We start from the raw sequence: 24,005 nt of genomic DNA, 5'->3' as shown, positions 1-24,005 counted from the left end.
GTTCTCAACCAAGAGTATTATGTTTTTGAGTATATTCAACAGGCAATAAACTCTTTTGAAGACCAAAGTTTTAGATGTGCTCTAATAATTAAAAGCTTAAAAGAACCATTTTACCAATAGTCACATTAAGAGACTGAATATTGGGATCCCTGGGTGGCGCAGCGGTTTAGCGCCTGCCTTTGGCCCAGGGCGCGATCCTGGAGACCCGGGATCGAATCCCACATCGGGCTCTCGGTGCATGGAGCCTGCTTCTCCCTCTGCCTATGTCTCTGCCTCTCTCTCTCTCTGTGACTATCATAAATAAATAAAAATTTAAAAAAAAAAAAAAGAGACTGAATATTAACATATATATTGTAACTATGCTGCCCTTGCCTGAAATAATCTCATGACCATTTTGTAATTAAAGTTCATTTTGTAATGAACTACCTGCACTGTACAATGCATATAAGAAAATCAGTTTATTGTTTCAGTCACATGCTATTTTGCACCAAAAATAACGTTACTCTGATTGAGCACCAGTCCTACCTGAAGGATTTCCTAATTACCTTCAAAATTTAAATGCAAGTTTCAAAGAGAATGAGTTTGCTACTACTTGGGAAAACTGCACAGAATATGTCCCAGGCTTTAACCATTTTAAAAGGGGCATGGAATTTGGATGCATAAATTCCATGAAATTTATTTAAAAACAGAAAAAAAGCTTACCTAAAATTATCACTAATTTTCAGCACAAGATTACTCTATAGGCTGTGGTACGGGGAAAAAGGCAGGAGAATGAAAAAGTAATTCTGAACGCCAATCTGAAGTAATCTAATGAAAAAAGTATGTAGGTAGTTTATCTGGAGGATAGGAACATTATTCAGGTAAAGTTTTACATCCGAAAAAAAAATTTTGTTTCACTTGTTGCAAATATTGTATTTGAGGGGTTGAGTATTAGCCCTCCCCATTAAAACAAGAGTTGCTACACATCCCAAGGATAGGGGTAAAGAAGAGAATGGCAGTAATGAATGGGAATACATTAAACAAAATTAAGATCCTAAAGATTTCAGGGGAAAAGAAGTGGAGAACGAGCCCAAATGAGAGGAAAATGATGAAGAAGAGGAATTGGTCTACCAAAGACTTGCTAGACCTCACAGAATTTAAAATATGACTTCTTACCATATAGAAATACGACAAGCAGCAGCACATTGTCCAAAAAACTGACCCAGTTTTTACAGATTTTACCTAAAAAACAAACAAGCAAATGTTTATAAATGTGCCTGCCAAATTAAAAAAAAAAAAAGTGTTTATAGTATACTTGTACTACAAAAATCCAAAGTTATAAATTAAAAAAAGAAATACAGCAGTTGTGGTTGTTATTCAGATATTCAGATTCACTTAACATATGCATTTAGAACACTGGGCAACAGTCAGGCATTTTATAAACAACCCTGATTTTTCTGTTATACAGTTTTCAGTAAAAAGAATCATCTTTCTGGGATCCCTGGGTGGCGCAGTGGTTTGGCGCCTGCCTTTGGCCCGGGGCGCGATCCTGGAGACCTGGGATCGAATCCCACGTCGGGCTCCCGGTGCATGGAGCCTGCTTCTCCCTCTGCCTGTGTCTCTGCCTCTCTCTCTCTCTCTCTGTGACTATCATAAATAAATTAAAAAAAAATTTAAAAAAAAAAAAAAAAAAAGAATCATCTTTCTAACAGAAGTAAAATTATATTTTTCTATTTTATTTTCTATTTAAAAATAATAACAAATTGAGATTTTAACTAAATAAACTTGTTCAGCAAATCTACATTTTTACATTTGGTTGGTTTTCTTAGGCATAACACCTTAATCTAATTTTTCTTCATTTGACTATATACATCTCACAGATAATTCAAATTATGAGCATCCATTTTTGAAAACCTATCATCTACAAATTTTTATGTGCCATAACCAATATCAATAATAATCAATAAATAATAATCTATAAAGAAGCTGGTAGCCCTAAAATAATTTCTTGGATATGTCAGCAAAATTCTCAATTACTCCAAACCAGAAAGGGAATTTACAATCAATGAAACATTAAAAAAAGAAACAAAGAAATAATTCCCAGATAAGTTTATATGTTCCTCTAAAAATAATCATTTGGTTCAGAAAAAAAACACAAGTTCTAAATACTTATTTATGCCAACAACAAAAGGTCATCTTTATTTAAAACATATATACCTGATTTCAAGAAATTTACTTTAAAAATGAGCCTCCTCTGGTACATTAAAACAAACTACAGGTGACATGTAATCTTTGGGGGAACTGTAAAGCAAACACACACACACCCCACAGCAATGAAAGGAGGGGGAGAGCAAGGAAACAGAAAACATTCCTAGTTTATAGCACTTAAAGATACTATCAGGCTGACTTCTATTAGACTAGTGAAAGACTGTTTTGAATTCAACATCAAAGTATATATATGTGTGACAAAACAAAGTATATATATGTGTGACAAGACACAACCACTTTCCCCCACTGAAACCAGTTTGATCCATGCTAAAATGTAAATAGGGAAGGCAGTGTATTAAAATACTGACCTTTTAAAAAGTGAAAAAAATTTCCAGGGCTGATTAGAAATTATTCCTATAATACCCAATCTCTAGAGAGTAGAGAGGTGAGAGTTGGAACCAAGTGCCAATGCCAAAATCACAGGGACCAGAAGACAAATTAGAGAGATCAAAGATGATTTTTAGAAAGGAAAGTAGCTACCAGGAAAATGGGAAAGAAAAGAATCTTCAAAAAGGCCTAATTCTTTTTTTTAAAGATTTTCTTTATTTATTTGAGAGAGAGACAGAACATGAGTGGGGGGCAGATGTAGAAGTAGGTTCCCTGTCAGGCAAGGAGCCCTAGGACATGGGGCTCCTTGACCCCAGGACCTGGAATTGTGACCTGAGCTGAAGGCAGCCACTTAACTGACTGAACGACCCAGGTGCCCCCAGAAAGGCCTAATTCTAAATGGAAAGACTAGAAGACATAGTGTCCTCAGAGAATGAGATGCACCAGAAACAAAAAGGAATCCCAAGAAAGGGGTCACAGAAGACTATGGCAGGTAGATCAATAGAAAAGAAAAAAAATGATTCTACCTAGTAACTGAGGAAAAAAACGACAGGCTAACCAGTGAACTGAAGGTAGAAAAGACAAAATGTTAGCAGGAAAAGCTTGCAAATGACCATTTAGTGCTTTATATTTGTGAGTTGGTTCCCATTTTATTGCCTCTTAGCTCCAAATGCACCCTTCAATATATATGTTCTATGGTAAACCAAAGCATTTCTAAGTACTTCTCCTTTATAGTGAGTATGAAGTTTTCTCGGTAGAGGGGTGCTGAAGGAACACTCCAGAAGAGCCTCCCCAATCATTTCCAATATAGGCTGGCGTTGGTGGTATGGGTGTGAGAACATCTGGTGGTGCTGACCCTAGCCATGGGCCCAAAACACAGTCCTGTGACTTTGCAGCCTTGGTCTAGTAATAACTTTTCTGCAGTCCTCTTGACATGGTACCCAAAGCCCCATACACAGTCTAAAAGCTTCCTGCCCCTGCTGTACGTAGACTCCCACTGTACACCATGCTTCAGGTCACCAGCTCCCCACTCCTAAATGCCTCAACTCCGGAGAGTGGTCAATTGCCTATCAGGCAGCTCCAAAGCAGCTCTAGGCTAGCCTAATCATCAAACTTCACTGGTATCGGTGGGCTGAATCACACCCTCTTGAATGAAATCTGAATTCTTTCTATAAGTTTCTGCTTCCTTAGGTATTTTCCTTCAGCCATAACATATCATATAGTTTCCTTCTGTATTACTCTTCTACCACAGTTAATACTTGTTTTTATAAGATTCCTCTTATTTACTATAAATGATTGGGCCCAGTCCTGCTACAATCTATTAACAAAAAAACAAAATATACTTGTAATCGTTAAATATAGTCCACACCCTGAAATTTCCTCAAACTCTAAAACCAATTATAAAGGCTGTGAGAGAATGAGGAAAGAATTTATACTCTGAATCAAACAAATTCTGCTGTTTACTAATATATATAAAACTCTACGAGGATATACTGGACACACAAATTAGAACTCAGTCATGCCCAACTAGAAAGGTACAACACTAAAGCAAGGACTACAGTCAAAGCACAATATGACAGAGACCACATGGTGGGTACAGACACTGAGTGGCATAATGTCCTTACAGATCCTGATGCCGTTGGTAACAGAAATACAAGTCCAAAAGCTGGTATATGACTGAGGGTTGAGTCCAAACTTAAAATAGTATGAATGTCAATATAAAGGAGAGGCTATGTTCAAGGGCCAAATCAACCTTTTTTTGGTGAACTGCTAAAATTTGAGAGTAATGCAGAAAAGGAAGCTGAGAACTACTAGTTTCCTACCTTGAGGTACTACCTACCCATCAGTGGGGAGGAGGAAGGCCAACAGATGGTAGGTAGGTTTGGATAGAGGGCTTTTTTAACTCAGTCTTTGACATGTTAATATTAAAACTCCTAAATTAGAATTCTTCAACAATGGAACTAGCAATCAAAAGAAAAAAATGCCTGAGAAATTCCCAAATATTAGGAAATTAAACTACACATTTCTAAAGAACCCATGGGTCAAAGAAGAAATCAAGAATTAGAAAAAAATTTTAACTCCATAACAATGAGAATATAACATACTGAAATATACAGAGTATAGCTAAAGCAATGATGAAAGTATAATTTAAATTTCATATCAGAAAAACAGAATAGCTAAAGTAACTTGGGCTTCAACCTCAAGAAGCTATAAAGGAGCAAACCAGATACAAAGTAGATAATAAAAGTCAAGAATTCAATGAAATAGAAAACAAACACAGAGAAATATACATGAAACCAAAAGCTGGATAAACTTTAACTAGACTGACCAAGAAAAATGATATAAATGACCAATACTAGGATAAGAGAGGTAACATCACTATAGATTGCACAAAAATTCAAAGAATTATAAAGGAGTATGATGAATAATTTGTGCCAACAAATCAGATCATTTACATAAAATGAAAAATTTCAATAAATACTTCACACCAAATTACTCATAAAGAAACAAAATCAGAACAGAACTATGTCAATAAAAATTGAATTAGTATTTAAAAATCATCCCAGGTTGAGACACAATACCAAATCCTATAAAAATTCTTTCAGAAAACAAAGGAGAAGGAAACACTTCCCTAAACTTATTTTAGGAGCTCAGTATAACCCTCATATCAAAGCTAGACCGGAGCATTTGGGTGGCTCACTTGGTTAAGTGGCTATCTTCAGCTCAGGTTGTGATCCTAGGGTCCTGGGATTGAGCCCCTATCATTGGGCTCCCTCATCAGTAGGAAATCTGCTTCTCTTTCTCCTTCTGCCCCTCCCCTGCTTGTGCTCTTGCGAGAACATGCTCTCTCAAATAAATAAAATCTTTAAAAATAAGATAAAAAACAAAAACAAAAACAAAAACAAAAGCCAGACAAATGCATCACAAGAAAACATGAGTTAATATCCCTCATGGATATAGATAAAAAAAAATCTTAAGAAAATATAAACAACACAAAACCACCAATAGAAAAAAAGGATTATGTGTCACAAGTGGAATTGATTGCATGAATTCAAAATTGTTTTAACATCTGAAAAAAAAAAAATTAATGCAATGGTTCCCAACTGAGGAATAGGGAGAATTTACTCCTGGCATCTAGTGTGTAGAGGGGTTAAGGGATGCTGCTAGATACTCTATAACACAAATGTAGTACCCCCAAATGTCAATAGTATTTAAGTAGAGAAACTTGAAGTAATATAATTAAGAATGAAATCATATAATCATCTCAATAGACACAAAAAACTACTGACAAAATCTAACACTGATTGATAATAAAAATTCTTAAACTGAAAATAGAAGAAAACTTCCTTAAGCCATGATAAAGGACATCAATTAAAAAAAAAACAAACCCATCATACTTAATGGTGAAAGCCTGAATGCTTTCCCTTTAAAATCAGGAAGGAAAGGATGTGCATTTTTAATGCTTCTACTGAACACTATGTTAGAAGTTCCAAACAATATCATCAGGCAAGAAAACAATATTTTAATTTCTGTTCATAGAAAGATATTGTTAAAAAAAAATAAGACAAGCTACAGACTAGGAGCAAATGTTTGCTCAACCCACATCTAATAGATAACTTATTTCCAACATATACAAAGAACTCTTAGAACCCAATAATAAGAATACAACCCAACCAAAACAGGCAAAAGGTCTGAAGAGAGCCATTTCACCAGAGAAGAATCAGAATTGGGAAATAAGCATATGAAAATATGCTCAATTGTTTGTCACTGGAGAAAAGCAAATTAAAATCATGAGATACCACTATATACCTACTAGAATGGCTAAAATTTAAAAATCTGAACATATCACATGCTGGTAAATGCAATGCCTCACATTTTGGTTGAGAGAATGAAAAATAACATAGCCACTTTGGAAAACTGTTTGGCAGTTGTTATAAAATTAAACATGTACTTATCTTACAAACTAGCAACCCCACACACCTAGGCATTTGTCCAAAAGGAATACTAATATATGCCCATATGCTGAATTGTATGCAAATATTTATAACCACTTTATTCATAAATGCCAAAAATTGAAAAATAAGCTATAGTATACTCATATAGTACACACATACTACTCAGCAATAAAAAGTAACAATCTAGTAAAAAATGCAACAACATGGATGACTGTCTAAAGTCTTATGCTAAGTGAAGTAAGCCATACATAAAGGGTCACCTCCCTTACTGTATGTTTCTACAACACAGCATTATGGAAAACAAACTCCCAAAGATATGTAAGATAGAAATCAGATCTGTGGTTGCAAGAAATATGGGTTAAGGAGAGGAATGATTGCAAAGACAGAGGAGAAATCCTTAAAAAAATTCTATAGGAGGCAATGATACGTACTGTTCCCAATACTATTTTATCTGTATCGGCTCTATTGTTGGTGAGTGGTAACAACAGCACAAACAGGTACTCCTCAATTTCTGTGTTCCTACAATGTTTTATACATTAACTTACTTAAACCACATAAGATAGGTACCCTTATAACTTCCATTTTATAGTTGACGTAATAGACACGGAGGTGGTTTAAACAACTCCTCACAATAGAAACTGAAATCCAGGTAAGAGGAAACCAGACCATGGCAGTTTGGCTCCAAAGACTCTACTTTTAACCACTTGATCCTGACAAAAAAAGATTAGAAACTAAAGAACACTAATCTAAAAGCATATTCAAAAATGTCTGGAAACAGTGCTTTGAAAACAGAGTACTTTATCTTAAAAAATTTAAAGACCTAACTTGTAAAAGGCATTAAGCAATTGGTTTAAAAATAAATACACCAGATGAGGAATTAGTAGACAAGTTACATTTACGTTTTAGAGATTACACAGAAAATGTTTTCAACTTCATAAAGTCATTTGGGTACAAAAAACTTTTCATAGTATTCAGAGCTGTTATTATTTTTACTTTCAATTGGTAAAGATCAAACTTGAAGTAAATGTAATTATCTACTGCAACTCTGTAGCTAAAACTTTTTTTATATTTATAAGAATAGTGAATGAGATTAAGTGTCAAACACCTTACCACAAATCAGAAAATGAATCTTTATGCCAGAACTCCAAAACAACTCCTCATTTCAAATACTGGAGCTGCTTTTACTTTAAACCTAACTTATTTTAAATATGTTGGTTTAAAAAACAGAACAAAGGAAAAACTCACAAAATAATCTTTTAGTCCTTAGTGAGGATGCTTTATTATTATTCTGTTACGCTATCATTCTGAAAAGCAATAGGATACTGATAATTCCCCTAACTGCTCATCAACTTCATTTAACTCTGTATAATCAACATACAAAACAGCACCAGTACCACACCGTGTTCTACAAAAAGATGTTGAATTAATAAAAAAAAAATTATGGCATTTAAGAAAAAAAGTTGTAATGGAGAACTAATGGAATTCATAGAGAAATACAAAAGACCCCAAGTATCCAAACAAACCAAAATTACTAGTGTTTAAAAGCTAACTAGCATTATTTTAACTTTGATTTAGACCTCTAAATTTAGTCTTCTACATACTTAAACTAATACAATTAAAATTATTAGTTTACATTTCTGCACACACATGTATAAAAATCTAATTCTGTGACATCAACAATCAAAAAGGTAAGAACAGAGTTGTAAGGAAGATTTTTTATGTACTATTGAAGATGAGCTAGGATAAACTGAAGTAAGAGCATTATAATAGAATGCTAAATGTAACCTGCATGGTAACCACAAAGAAAACAGCAATACAATATAGACCAAAAGGAAATGAGAAAGGCATTTAAACATTTCATTACAAAAAAAATCAACTAAACACAAAAGACAGTAATAAAGGAGATAAGGGACAGAAAAGCTACTAGGCATATAGAAAATAAATGCAAAGTGACAAATAAGATCTTTCTTATCAGGAATCACTTTAAATGTAAATGGCTTTAAGTTCAACTCTCCAATCAAAAGACAGAGACTGGTAGATTGGATAAAAACACATGGTCCAATTATATGCTCGGGCATTCACTTTAGATCTAAAGACACAAATATATTCAAAGTTAAAGGATGGAAAAAGATATTCCATGCAAACAGTAACTAAAATGGAGCAGTTAACTATACTGATGTCAGACACAAGAAACTTTAACTCAAAAAACTTTTGCAAGACAAAACAGGACAATATATATTAATAAAACTTTCAATACTACAAGTACAACAATTACAACATTTAGACACTTAATGACAGACTATCAAAATATATGAAGCAAAACTGACAGAAATTAAGAAAGAAACAATTCTTTATTAGTTAGAGACTACAGTACCCCACTCTGAATAACTGGTAGAACTAGACATAAGTAAAGAAGACTTCAGAGGACTTCACAAAATAGACCAACTAGACACAATAAGATCAGGATACGCATTCTTCTCAAGTGCACATGGACATTCTCTAGGATAGATCATATGTTATAGGCCACAAATTAATTCTAAAGAGACAGATATCATAGAAAGTATATTCTCTGACCACAATGGGAAGAAATTTGATTATCAATAACAGAAGTGAAAATAAAAGAATTGTAAGAGTGCTATGAGTAACTGTATTCCAACAAATTAAATAACCTAGATGACATGGACAAATTCCTATAAATATAAAACCTACCAATACTAAATTCATGCAGAAACAGAAAATCTCAACAGACCTGTAACCAAAAAAGAGACTGGATCAGTAATCAAAACTTTCAACAAGGAAAAGCCTGGGACCTGATGGCTTCATTGGTAAATTCTATAAAACATTAACAGAATGTATATCAATTCTCAAACTTTTCTTTAAAAACTGAAGAATATGAAAGCGTTCCTAATTCATTCTATCAAGCCAGCATTACCCTGATATCAAAGTCAGATGAAAACACTACAAGAAAACCTACTGATCAGTTACCACCTATGAACATTGATGCAAAAATCCACAACAGAATACTAAAAACTAAATTCAGCAGCATGTTATGAGAAATGAAAACACCTGAGAGAAAGGAAAAGGATCATAAAATGATATAGAAGACACTTAGAAAATCCAAGGAAATCCAAGAAAAACAGTGAGACAAAATGATATTTAAAACTACAATTAAGAATAACTTCTCAGGTGCACATTATATGCCACAGAGCACTGCTTTTGGCAAGGTAATGGTAGGAAGAGAAGGAGCTTCCTGTGAATTGCCATAAAAGGCTCAGTAAAGAGCTATAGCACTTCTTTCCCACCACTTCCTTGGCATCACTGATTCCCATCTCTGAGAAACCCTCCTCCCCTGATACTCACCTGCTGAGTTAGTGACCCTGTATAGTACTGCCTCAGCAACATCTAACACCCCATCATCCTAATAACCTCAAAGAATTGAATCCTATTAACCTTCTTTCTCATTAGTCTGTGAGTTCACTGAAATAGGGATGATTCTATTTTTGATGATGAGTTACAGTCATAAAGAGTTGACATCTTTGTAGGACTCAGACTTAAAACCAAAACTTTAAACTCCATTTATTCAACTAATGCTGACGTAAACTTTGTATTCAAAATGGTTTGTTATTATAAGCATGAAATTTAAATTATTGAGAACTTTGTGGTTCATATTCCTTCTCTGGAAGAACTTTTATTAAGAAACAATATTTGACAAGGGCACCTGGGTGGCTCATTGGTTGAGTGTCTCTCTTTGGCTCAGGTTGTGATCTTGGGGTCCTGGGATTGAGTCCCGTATCGGGTTCCCTGTAGGGGCCCTGTTTCTCCCTCTGCCTGTGTCTCTGCCTCTCTGTGTCTCTCATTAATAAATAAATAAAAATTAAAAAAAAAAAAGAGTAACTTCTCAGAGGGGTACTTGGATGGCTTAGTCCTGGGAATGATGGAGCTCAACAGGGAGTCTGCTTCTCCCTCTCTCTTTTTGCACCACACTCCACTTATATGTACCTGCAAACTCTCTCTCAAATAAAATCTTAAAAACAAACAACAAACACAACTTCTCAGAAATAGTATCAATCTACATGTTGAAAAGGATGAACATAACCAGAAAGGTCAGCTTTTGGACACACCTAGGAAATTTATTACTTTACTGATATAGAAAAAAAAAAATCTCTATTACTTCAGGAAAAAAAGACCACATTTCTCCACGCCCCCCACCCCCAAACAAGGAGATTTATTTTTTTTTAAGATTATTTATTTGACAGAGTGTGTGTACATGTGTGCATAAGTAGAGGAGGAGCAGAAAGAGAAGTAGACTTCCTCCCTCAGGGAGCTCAATCCCAGGACCCTGAGATCATGACCTGAGCTGAAGGCAGATGCTTAACTAACTGAATCACCCAAGCACCTCCATGTTTCTTTTTATTTTTTAAAAGATTTATTCCATATTAGGTTCCCTGGGGAGAGCTTGCTTCTCCCTCTGCCTATGTCTCTACCCCTCTCTCTCTCTCTCATGAATAAATAAATCTTTTAAAAAAAGGATAAATAAAATCTTTAAAATAAATCTTTAAAAAATACATTTTAAAATATTAATATACAAAATATTACACAATAATATATATTACATATTTAGTAACATTATATTAATATACAATACATAATATAAATGCTATATGTGGAAAAGCCACAGCAAATATACTCAATGGTGAAAGACTGACATTTTTCCTGTAAGATCAGAGATACAAGACAAGGCTCACTTTTCCAACTTCTGTTCAACACAGTATAGTTGGCCCTTAATAATGCAGAGGTTAGGGGCACTGATCCCACACAGTTGCAAATCTGCATATAACTTCAGACTCCCAAAAACTTAACTACTAATAGCCTGCTGTAGACTGGAACCTCACCCCAACATAATCAGTTGATTGACACATATTTTGTATGTTTCATGTATTTTATAATGTATTCTAAAAATAAAGCCAAAGAAAATATTTTAAAAATTGTAAGGAAGAGAAAATACATTTATATTGTACTGTAGACCTTGAAAAAAATCCACCTAAGGTGGATCCATACAGTTCAGATCTGTGTTGTTCAAGAGTCAAATCAGGCAAGAAAAAGAAAAGGCACCCAAATTACAAAGAAGTAAAACGATTCCTGTTTGCAGATAACATGATCTTACATGTAGAAAACCCTAGATTCCATACATATACAAAAACTATCAGACCTAATAAATGAATTCAACTAAGTAGCAGGATACAAAGTCAATAAACAAATATCACGTGTATTTTTATATGCCAACAATAAACAATCTGAAAAGGAAATTTCTGAAAAAATTTCAATTTCAATAGCATCGAAAAGAATACTACTTATGAATTAACCACTGAGGTAAGAGTCTTACAACAATGAAAACTCTAAAATACTGCCGTAAAAAGTTTAAACTTATGTGTTTAAATAAAAGCACATCCCATGTTTGTTCATGAATTGTTAGACAGTATTAAGATGCCTATCGTACTCAAAGTGATCTACGAAATCATTATAATTGGATTCAAAATCCCAATGACATTTTTTGCAGAAAAACCCATTCTAAAATTCATACAGAATTTCAAAAGACCCCTAATATCCAGAAGTATCTTGAAAAAGATTAAAGCCAGACACATTTCCTGATTTTCAACAAGGGTGCCAAGATCATTCAATGAAGGACAATCTTCAATAAATGATATCGGGAAAGCTGGACATTTGTGCAAAATAATGAAGCTGAACCGTTACCTAACATCATATACAAGATTAACATAAAAAGATTTAAACATGAGACCTAAAACCCTTAGAAGAAAACACAGGGTAAAAGTTTCATCACATTAAATTTGGCAATGATTTCTCAGATAAGACACAAAAGGAACAGCAACAAAAGAAAGACAAATTGGACTTTATGGAAAATTAAAAATTGTCAAAAGACATTATCATAGAGTAAAAAAAGGCAACTCACAGAATGGGAGAAAATATTCAGAAGTCATGCATTTTATAATACATTGATATTGAGAATAGAGATCTACTAAAACTGATCAACAACAACAAAAACCTGACTCAAAAATGGGCAAAGGATTTTATAAACATTTCGCTAGATATACAAATGGTCTTTTAACCGCAAAGATGTTCAACATCATTAGATACCAGGGAAGTACAAATCAAAACTACAATGAGATACCATCTCATACCCATTAAGATGGCTACTATCCAAAAAGAAAAAGAAAAGAAAGAAAAAACAGGTACTGACAAGGATGTGGAAAACCTGGAACTTGTACTGCTTATGGGAATGTAAATTGGTACAGTGGCAATGGAAAACAGAATAGCATTTCTTTTAAAAAAAGGAAATAGAATTATCACATGATCTGGCATTTCACTTCTGGGTACATACCCCAAAGAACTGAGAACACGATCTCATAGATATCTGTACACCCATGTTCACAGCAACATTATTCACAATAGTTAAAATACAAAAGCAACCCACATAACCATCAACAGATGAATGGATAAACAAAATGTGGTATATTAACAGAATGGAATGTTATTCAGCCTTAAAAAAAAGAAGGAAATTCTGACATGCTACAACACGTATGAACCCTGAGGACATAAGTGAAACAAGCCAGTAACAAAAAACAAAAACTATGTAATTCCACTTATAGGAGATACTTAGAGTAATCAAAAGCACAGAGCCAAAAGTGGAATGGTGGTTGTCAGGGGATGGGAGAGGGAAGAATGGGGAGTTATTGTTTAATGGATATAGTTTCAAGTATCATTAAGGTGAAAAGCTATGGAGTTGGATAGTAGTGATGGTGAGTGTATTTAACATCACTGAACTCTATACTTACAAATGGTTAAGTTTTATGTGTATTTTACCATAATAAAAAGAAACCATGAGTCGACCTCTTACCTTAGGTGATATATTAAAAACACACACATATAGGAAAAAGGTAAGTATTGGCAAGAATTCATAAAAATTAAAACCTTCCTACATTGTTGGTAGGAATGTAAAATGGCGCAATCCTGTGGCAAACAGTCTTGGGGTTTCTCAGTCTACACAGAGTTACCATATGAACCAACAATTTCACTCTTAGATATATACTAAAGAGAAGTGAAAACATACATCCACACAAATACTTGTACACAATGTTGTTAGCGGGACTATTCATAATAACATGTGAGAACAACTCATATGTCCCATCAACTTATGATGCCTAAAAAAAATTCAGTATACTCCTATAATGATTTGGCCAATTAAAAGGAATGAAATATTTATGTGTGTCAACATGAATGATTATGCTACATGAATGGAAGCCATATGTAAAAGGTCACATATTTTATGTGGGTTTTACTTATATGAAAAAGTCCAGAACAGGTTTAGTCTGTAGAGGCAGAAATTAAAATTAATGGAGAGACAGGGAATTGGGAAAACACAGAGTTTCTTCAGGGAGTGATAAAATGTTCTGTATATAAATAGAAGATACTTAAAAACACTAATTTGTACGCTTTAAAATGGCTGAAATGGTGATTTTATTTTGTTATGTGAGTTTGTCTCAGTTAGATTTTTAAAATATTGAAAGGTAATTAAGATATCAGTTATGGCACTCCTGCAATGGCTCAGACTCATGGTACGCTTATAAGGAACTAAACACCTATGTGGCGTTCAGTCCGTTGAGCGATCGACTCTTGATTTCAGCTCAAGTCACGATCTCAGGGTCCTAAGATCATGCCACATTTCCAGGCTCTACATTGAGTGTGGAGCCTGCTTAAGATTCTCTCTTCCCCCTTCCCTCTGACCCTTCCTGCCTCCGCTTGTGTGCGTGCGTATTCTCTCTAAAAAACAAAAAAATAAAAATACCTTTGTATACAGACAATATCACTTTTGCGTTTCTTAAAAGCATAAAAAAATAGGTAAGTGATAAAAAGCAAATGGTAATAATATCCAGATGATGGTTTCTGTACATCATTTCTGCTTTCAAATTTCTGACAAACAGGATTTATTTATTTATTTATTTATTTGAGAGAGAGGGTGCATGTGGCAGGGGTTAGGGGGAGTGCAGAAGGAGAGTCAGTCTTAGGCTGACTCCGCAGTGAGTGTGGAGCCCAGGGCAGGGCTCGATCTCACATCACCAAGATCACAATCTAAACTGAAACCAATAGTCAGATGATTCCTAACCAACTGTGCTACCTAGGCACCCCAGGATATAGTGTTTTTTAAATTACAAAATATAGTAGAAGAGTAAAGAACAGCCATCCAGACTTCTAAATGAGAATGCTTATGTGCTTCAGATGATTTATTTATTTTATATATATTTATTTTTTATTGGTGTTCAATTTGCCAACTTACAGAATAACACCCAGTGCTCATCCCATCAAGTGCTCCCCTCAGTGCCCGTCATCCAGTCACACTCACCCCCCGCCCACCTCCCTTTCTACCATCCCTTGTTCGTTTCCCAGAGTTAGGAGTCTCTCATGTTCTGTCTCCCTTTCTGATATTTCCCACTCATCTTCTCTCCTTTCCCCTTTATTCCCTTTCACTATGTTTTATATTCCCCAAATGAATGAGACCATATAATGTTTGTCCTTCTCCAATTGACTTATTTCACTCAGCATAATACCCTCCAGTTCCATCCACGTCAAAGCAAATGGTGGGTATTTGTTGTTTCTAATGGCTGAGAAATATTCCATTGTATACATAGACCACATCTCCTTTATCCATTCATCTTTCGATGGACACCGAGGCTCCTTCCACAGTTTGGCTATTGTGGGCACTGCTGCTATAAACATCGGGGTGCAGGTGTCCCAGCGTTTCACTGCATCTGTATCTTTGGGGTAAATCCCCAGCAGTGCAATTGCTGGGTCATAGGGCAGATCTATTTTTAACTCTTTGAGGAACCTCCACACAGTTTTCCAGAGTGGCTTCACCATTTCACATTCCCACCAACAGTGCAAGAGGGTTCCCCTTTCCCCACATCCTCTCCAACATTTGTGGTTTCCTGCCTTGTTAATTTTCCCCATTCTCACTGGTGTGAGGTGGTATCTCATTGTGGTTTTGATTTGTATTTCCCTGATGGCAAGTGATGCGGAGCATGTTCTCATGTGCTTGTTGGCCACGTCTAGGTCTTCCTCTGTGAGATTTCTCTTCATGTCTTTTGCCCATTTCATGATTGGATTGTTTGTTTCTTTGCTGTTGAGTTTAATAAGTTCTTTATGGATCTTGGATATTAGCCCTTTATCTGATATGTCATTTGCAAATATCTTCTCCCATTCTGTTGATTGTCTTTTAGTTTTGATTTCATTGAATTTTTTTTACCAATACAGTTGAACCTCTCTTAAAACTCCTTCCTCAAAATTAATCATACTATACTGAGAATAACCACTACCATGAAGTTGTTGTACATGATGGATATATAACCTATATTTTTGTATACAACATATGGTATGATTTGTATTGTGTAAAATTTAAATAAAGATATTATACTGTACATATTCTACCTTAACTTATTTTTCAACTTGGCATTACATTATCAGATCTGTCAACATACGTACTTTTAAAATATTAAAAATTATACATTAAAAGGCCTCAAACAGATGTTCCAAATTTTGTAGGATTTTCCCTCATATGCATGAAATAAAGACTGTTTTTAAACATTTTTGGATGATTACAGCAGCATTAGCAGCATTCTACTGCTTGTCATCATCTTCATCTCCATGGGTGCTTTCTTCTGAAACTCAAAAATCAAGCAACAATCTACACTGTTGACAACATTTTCCTCTGAGATTTCTTGCCAAAGTATAAATTTCCACGAGCTAAGTAATTTTAAAAGATGTAATTATTAAAGAGAAAAATAATGCTCCCATTTACCTAGATACCTAAAAATATACTTAAAATATAAAGAAGTATTCACATGTAAAAATTTTGGCACTTTTCAACACTGAAGAAGCATGAACATAGGCTACAGATAATAAACAAATGCAAGTTTTAAGTTGAAGCCAATACTAAGTAACATCCTTTTACATGTTAAAAAGAACATAAGTTTAGAATAACTTGGCAAAATACTTCTGGTTCCAAATGTAAGGAACAATTCTATCCTAACAAAAAGTAAAAAGCTGAACAGACTGAAAAATCAACAGCTCTTCTTGGATTTGTGAGGAATGACAGAGGACAAATTGCTGCCCTCAAGATTAGAGACACACATGCAAAAACAGTGACACCAGTGGGAACTGATAAGGGAAAACAGTGGGAAATCTGAATTGTTTAAGGAATGGCTAGAAGCTCAGTGTGAACAATTCAGTGTGGGAACTTAAAAAGTCTAGGGTGGACCCAGTCATACAAGGACTCCACAATTCTGTGGGATTTACCTCCGAGGTTCTTATATAGATATGAGACAAATCCTCTGGTTTCCAGCACAAAAAAGGGAAAAAGGAACCATTCTGAAATATGCCTGAGCATTCTGTTCTTAACAAGGCCTGGAGAAACTGACATGGGGGAGAGGAAATATACAACTCTGATCAGCTTTAGCTAACCACCCTATTGACTTAAGTAAGGCAGGAGGAGGAGGGTAACACAAGGTTTACAGTCCAGCTTACTAAAAGACTCAAACTTAATCATACAACTAGAGAATGCTTTCCCTCTCCACACACCGTAACTCCACATTACTAAAGGCTTATTTACCACAATTCCTTTTACTTAGTACATCAGAAGAAGAGAGAGAAATAATAGAGTATTCAAAACAATAATGACAGAAAGTTTTGTCAAACTAATGTCAGACACCAAACCACAGATCCAGGAAACTAAAGCGCTAAAGAAAAAAATGCCAAAAAATCAAACCACACTGTACCAGGCACATCTCTGTCGAACTACAGAAAATTAAAAATAAAAAAGCCTGAAAGAATCCAGAGGAAAAACACTTTGCCTAGAGAGGAACAAAGACAAGAATTATATGACATCTACTCAGAAACCAAGCAAGCAAGAATAGAATAGAATAAGATATTTCATGTACTGAGAGCGAAAACACCAACCCAGAATTCTGTACCCTGTAAAATTATACTTCAAAAGTTAAGGAGAAATAAAGACTTTTCCAGACAAAAAAAAATTGAGAGAACTTCTTGACTGTACATCTGCCTTACAATAAACATTAAGTTGTTTAGAGAAGAAAAATAATACAGATCAGAAACTAAGACCTACATAAAGAACAGAAGAGCACTGAAGATGTAATAAGTTAAAATAAAAACTATTTCAAGTGCCTGGGTGGCTCAGTTATGCATCTGCCTTCAGTTCAGATCATGATACCAAGGTCCTGGGATTGAGCCTCTCATCCAGCTACCTGCTCAGTGGGGAGTCTGCTTTTCCTTCTCCTTCTGCCCCTCCCCAGCTCATGCTCATGTTCCCTCTCTCTCTCTCTCTCCTCTCTCAAATAAAATCTTTAAAAAAATCCATTTCTTCTTAATTGATCTAACACATTAAGTTTTTTGAAAATAATACTGTGTTCTATTCTGTACGCTAATGAGTATACCTTACATATATATATGATTATATATGCATGACATGAATGACAGTAATGATACAAGGAACAAGAGGGAGGAATCAGGATTATTTTGTTATTAAAAAGTACTCCCAATACTTGTGAAGTAGTATAGTTTTCTTTGAAAGACAATTTTGAATAGTTGTAAATGTCTGCTGCAAACTCTATGAGAACTACTAAAACAGCAAAAAATAAAACAAAAACTGATATGCTAAGAAAAGAGAGAAAATGGAATCCTATAAAATGTTAAGGTTAAAACCATAAGAGGCAGAAAAAGAGAAAGGGCAAAACAGGAAACAGAGCAGGGTAACAAACAGAAAACAGTAACACATATAGTATAAATATTAATCAACTATATCAATAATCACTCTGAATGTCAACAGTCTAAATGTACCTATTAAAAAATGAATTGAGAGGGTGGATCAAAAAACAAGACCCAACTATATATTGTCTGCAAGAAACACACAGATTAAAAATAAACAGATGGCAAAAAAATGTACCGTACTAACACTAATTGAAGCTAACACTAATCAAAAGAAAGCAGAAATAGCTATACTAATTTCAGATTAGATGTCAAAGCAAGTAAAGATATTAGGGATAAGAAAAGCTATTACATCATGGTAAGGGGATTAATTCGCCAGAGGACAGAACAATCCTTAAAGTCTATGCACCTAACAACAGAGCATTAAACTAAGGGAGGAAAAAACTGACAGAAATTTAAGGAGAAATGGATGAATCCACTACTTTAACGGAGACTTCAAAACCTCTCTCAGAAATAGACAGAAGCAGCAGGTAGATAATCAGTAAGGACATAGCTAAACCCAAAATCATCAATAAAATACAAACTATTTCATCCACAACTAGGAAAATATACATTCTTCTCAAGGCCACATGGAATATTCGCCAAGATAAGCGACATTCTGGGCCATAAAATATATCTTAACAAATTTAAAGAATATGTCACATAATGTGTGTTCTTAGCCCAGAAAGGAATCAAACGAAAAATCACTAACAGAAAGATAACTAAAAAACCAGGAGTAAATAATATACTTCTAAATAACACATAGGTCACAGAATAACTGCCAAGAAAAAATCAAAAATATTAACTAAATAAAAATTAAAACATAATATTAAAATTTAGAAATAGTAGTGCTTATAGGGAAATTTATAGTACTGAATGCATATATGAAAAAAGATCTAAATCAGTAATCTAAGTTTCTACCTTAAGAAACTAGAAAAAAAAAAAGAATTTAAATCCAAAGGAAGGAGATGAAAAAAGAATCACAACAGAAATCAGTAAAACTGAGAAGAGAAAAATCAATGAAACCAAAAACTCCTTTGAAAGATCAACAAAATCAATAAGGCTTTAACATACTAAGAAAAAAAGAGGACACAAATTACTACTAGAAACGAAAGAAGTGATGTGACTACAGATCCCACGGACAATTTATTAAAAGGATAATAAATAGTAGGAACAACCTTATGCCCACAAATATAATAACCCAAATGAAACGGACCAATTCCTTAAAAGATAAAATCTGCCAAAATTTACACCAGAAGGAGATGATCTAAATAAATCTGTATCTATTAAAGAAATTCAATAATAGTTAATAATAACCATAGTTAATAATAACCTTCCAAAAGAGAAAATACCAGGCCAAGCTAGTACTTGAGTACCAGGTTCATGAGTGAATTCTACCAAACATTTAAGGAAGAAATTATACCAATTCTCTATAATTTTTCAGAAAATAGAAGTGAAGGGATTACTTTCCTAACTCATTCATGAGATCAGAATTATCCTAATATCAAAACCAGACAAAGACATTACAAGAAAACTACAGACCAAAATGTATCAGATGTAAAAATCCTCAACAAAATATTACCAATTCAAACCCAGCAATATATCATAAGAACTATATACCATGACCAAGTGAGATTTAGCCCCTGGTATGAAAAGCAGGTTCAACATTTGAAAATTAATTAACGTATTACATCAAATTAAAAAAATCAAGGGAAAATGATCAACAGATACACAAAAAACATTTGACACAATCCATCCATTCATGATAAAATCAGCAAGCCAATTAATAGGCTAGAACTGCTTCAAATTGATAAATATCTACCAAAAATCTATAGTTAACATCATACTTAATACTGAGAAGCTCAAAGCTTTCCCACTAAGATCAGTAACAAGGCATAGATGTCCCCTCCCACCACTCCTTTTGAACATTATACTGGAAGTACTAACTAATGTGATAAAACAAGAAAAGGTATATAGATCAGGAAGAAGTAACTTGGCAACAGCAAAATAATGCTAGTTTTGCAACAGAATTCAAAATCCCAAGCCACTAAATCACATTTCAACTTTCTGAAGTATTTTTGACCCCTTTCCCCACTCAAAAAGAAACAAATAAAATCAGTAGGTGGCTTTTTGACAGCCTCTTTTTTAGAGCTATGACATATAAAGTAAGGATATTATCATCATCTGTAAAATAGGCATAACAGGATTGTTGTAAATGATCATATACACATGGCTGGCAGGCAGGGAGTGGGAGAGCATGCACAGGAGAGATACATGACATTTTAAAATTATTCATTATTAAGTTTACCATAAATAGTAATAGGTCCCTGTGTGGAACTATAATTGATACAGGACAAATGTGTACAACCTAGAGCATTTCCACACAAAGTTCATGAGTATTAAGTAGTAGCAAAACATGGAGTGCTACTTACCCACAAATAGTATGTGAACTGAAGTGCAAAAATAGCAATGCCTTCATTATCAAAGGAGCCAGCTACTGACCGAGAAATGTAACCTGGTACAATAGCAATAAAACAAGCAGCTAAAAGTCCTGCTCCTTGGTTCCAAAGTTCTCTGGTAAGCAGGAAAGTAGATATAGATGTAAGGCCGCTAAAAGTTGGTGCAAGAAACACACATACATCTCTTATATGAACTGTTATGTTCAATGTATTTAAAATCCAATGGATAAGGCCAGCTGTTATCATCAACCCTGGGTAAACCTAGGAAGACAAAAATGGAAAATCTAATTACATATAAAATAAGGTAGCTTAAAACACTAAAATAAGTTCTTTTACTATTACACAATGTTCTAGTAAGTTTGAGAGTAAGATCTCAATACAGTTTGCCTTCTTCACTATGGTTCTACACTACAAAATTAAACGTTCTTTTATATTGGATGCAAAACAGAAGCTCAGACATGGAGCAATAGATATTCAAATAAAAAAAGGTCAGAAAGAATAAATCATCATAAATGAAAGTGTTTCGAAATGGAAAACCAGGCAACTTATTGACTCCACTACTTTTTCACTATAAAACAAAGTCCTAGTCTAACTTACTCTTTAAGTTTGGGGTTTTAAAATGTTTCAACTTTGCCCAACTTTTATATATATGAGGGAATGAGAAAAAGGAGAAGAAAAGTTATGTTCAATATTATGCGTCTTCCTTCCTTTCAAAGCCAAGATTTAGAATATAAACAATTCTAGCTAGGTATAAAAACCTAGTCAATTGATGAATTCAAAGATATCATGGGACTCTTGGAATGTTGAACATTTTTATATCACTTAAGGTGATGTAAGGATGGAAGAGAATATGGGGCATCCAGGTGGCTCAATTGGTTAAGTGTCTGCCTTCAACTCAGGTCATGACCTCAGGGTGCTGGATTTGAGTCCTATGATGGGCTCCCTGCTCAACAGGGAGTCTGCTTTTCCCTCTCCCTCTGCTCCTCCCACCCCCCTCATATTCTCTTTCTCTCTCAAATAAATAAATAAAATATTTTAAAAAAAGGAGAGATAGAAGAGAATAATAATGAATTAGAAGAGGCCAGTTAACAGTTATATTCCTTAACCTCACTATAAAAGAGGAAGATGAAACATTAGGAGGACCCAGAGAAAAATAAGCAGAATATTGTTTTTAAGCTACTCATGTGATTAAAATGTGTATTGACATTTCCATACTTACCTAAATCCTAAAAGATTCCTTCCTTTCTCCATTATAGAAACTACCAAAAAAAAGTTATGAATTTCTTTCCTAGCTATATTATGTAAAACTGTAAATTCTCTATGATCTTTACCTCTTCCCTTGCTTTTTTCTCCTTCATATTTATCACCATTTCACGTACCTTTTTATCACTTACTTTATTCATTGTGTATTAACTCAACACCCTCACAAGGTAAGCTCTAGAAGAGCAGGAAAATTTTCCTTAGCACCCAGAACAATGATTGGCACAAAATGACACACAATACCTGTTGAGTTACATATGGAAGGAGAATGGGATTAAAGTAAAGTGTAAAGTGTGGCAATCATCACAATTCTTAAAAACTAAAATTTTGTTCCTTTTCAAAGCATAGGTTCCAGTGTATGATTTTGACAGCTCTATTCAAAGAAAATGAAAATAAATCTGAAAATACCTCTAAAGGTAGTCAATATATCCATGATAATAAAGCAAACTAAATGGACAAAATATAGCCAAAACACATACAAGTATAGGATCTAAAAACCTTAAAAACAAACCAAACAAACAAAAAAATCTCATATTTAAGTTCAAAAGAAAGGGAACCCTCTAGATACCAAAAATAAAGAGGGAATTCAAAGTAGATACAGAAGCCAAGGGAGCCCAAAAAAGAATACAAACCACTCCAGGCCAGATATACACCTTAGGGACTGGAGGTTGGCAGGGTTACTGCTCAATACAGGTATCAGAGAAAATGCCTAATTCCCAGCACAAACCAAGCTTCTGTTTATGAAACTGGACTAGACAAATTATACCCATCCATCAAGGGATTCAGTAAGAAACTTTGTGCCTTACTTCCAAACCTCAGAATACAAACAAAATGAGAAACTCATTCAATACATGTGTGAATATGGGTTCCATGTTTATAACAACTTCAGATGTGAGAAACCTCAAGCTAAGAAATAACCTCTAAAAACTGTCCTAGAACCAATGAAGCCCCTATGGCCTCTAGTGAAAGCAAATAAGAAAGATTATTACAGAAATGGTCCCAAATACTAGGACACCAAAAGTCTCAGAAAACAAACTCCCAGTAAGGATTAATTCAAAATAAAAAGTTAGGGCAGCCCGGGTGGCTCAGCGATTTACCGCCACTTGCTTTCAGCCCAGGGCATGATCTTGGAGACCCGGGATCGAGTCCCACATCAGATTCCCCACATGGAGCCTGCTTCTTCTTCTGCCTGTGTGTGTGTGTGTGTGTGTGTGTCTACCCTGTGTCTCTCATGAATAAATAAAATCTTTAAAAAAAGTTTTTTAAATAAAAAAATAAAAAGTTATAAACATACCCAGAAACAAACTATAGTCATCAAATATTACAATAAGGTAATTAGTACCATGAAGTGCAGATAATAGCCATCTAACTCATCTCTAACCACTCAATACCTTCCTAATTTGCTCTGGAGACCATGACTCCTCTCTTTGTTTGGGTATCTCTGTTTACATCAAGGATAAGAAAATGCCCCAGATTAGAAACAACACCTTATTATCATGGACAACATATTCTTTCCAAACAGGGAGGGAACGAGGGAACATTTATAAAATGTGGCTATATGCTAGGCCACAAATCAAGTCTCAATAATTTCAAAGGACTGAAATGACAGGATTTGTTCTCTAACCATAATATAAGTATAAAGCAAAAAAAGATAACTATGAAGTCCACTTATGTTTACAAGTTAAATACAATTCTAAATAACACATGAAACAGCAGGAATGATAATGGAAATTGAAATAAATTTCAACTTGAATGACAATAAAAGTACTATGGATCAAAACTCAGGCATTATAAATGTAGCTAAAACAGTGATATGTGGGAAATTTATAGCTTTAAAATAAATACATTAATAACAAAGAACGGTTATTGAACCAACTATATCAAGAAGTCAGAAAAACATCAAAATATACCCAAGAAAATAGAGGAA

The 24,005-nt window shown here is 34.4% G+C and overlaps 1 protein-coding gene across 2 annotated transcripts in view; it reads right to left on the bottom strand.

Moving 5' to 3' along the window:
• Nucleotides 1–24,005, bottom strand: part of STT3B (STT3 oligosaccharyltransferase complex catalytic subunit B) — a 107,604-nt gene that overhangs the window by 36,423 nt on the left and 47,176 nt on the right. For both annotated transcript variants that reach the window (XM_077865543.1, XM_077865544.1), the window contains exons 3-4: nt 20,792–21,079; nt 1,156–1,221 (exon numbers count right to left, since the gene is read on the bottom strand). In XM_077865543.1, the coding sequence (XP_077721669.1) occupies nt 1,156–1,221; nt 20,792–21,079 (354 nt within the window). The remainder of the gene's footprint in view (nt 1–1,155; nt 1,222–20,791; nt 21,080–24,005) is intronic.

This window comes from Canis aureus, chromosome 22, assembly GCF_053574225.1.
Source record: "Canis aureus isolate CA01 chromosome 22, VMU_Caureus_v.1.0, whole genome shotgun sequence".
NCBI classification, from domain to species: Eukaryota; Metazoa; Chordata; class Mammalia; order Carnivora; family Canidae; genus Canis; species Canis aureus.
This window is presented reverse-complemented; position numbering and strand designations above follow the sequence as displayed.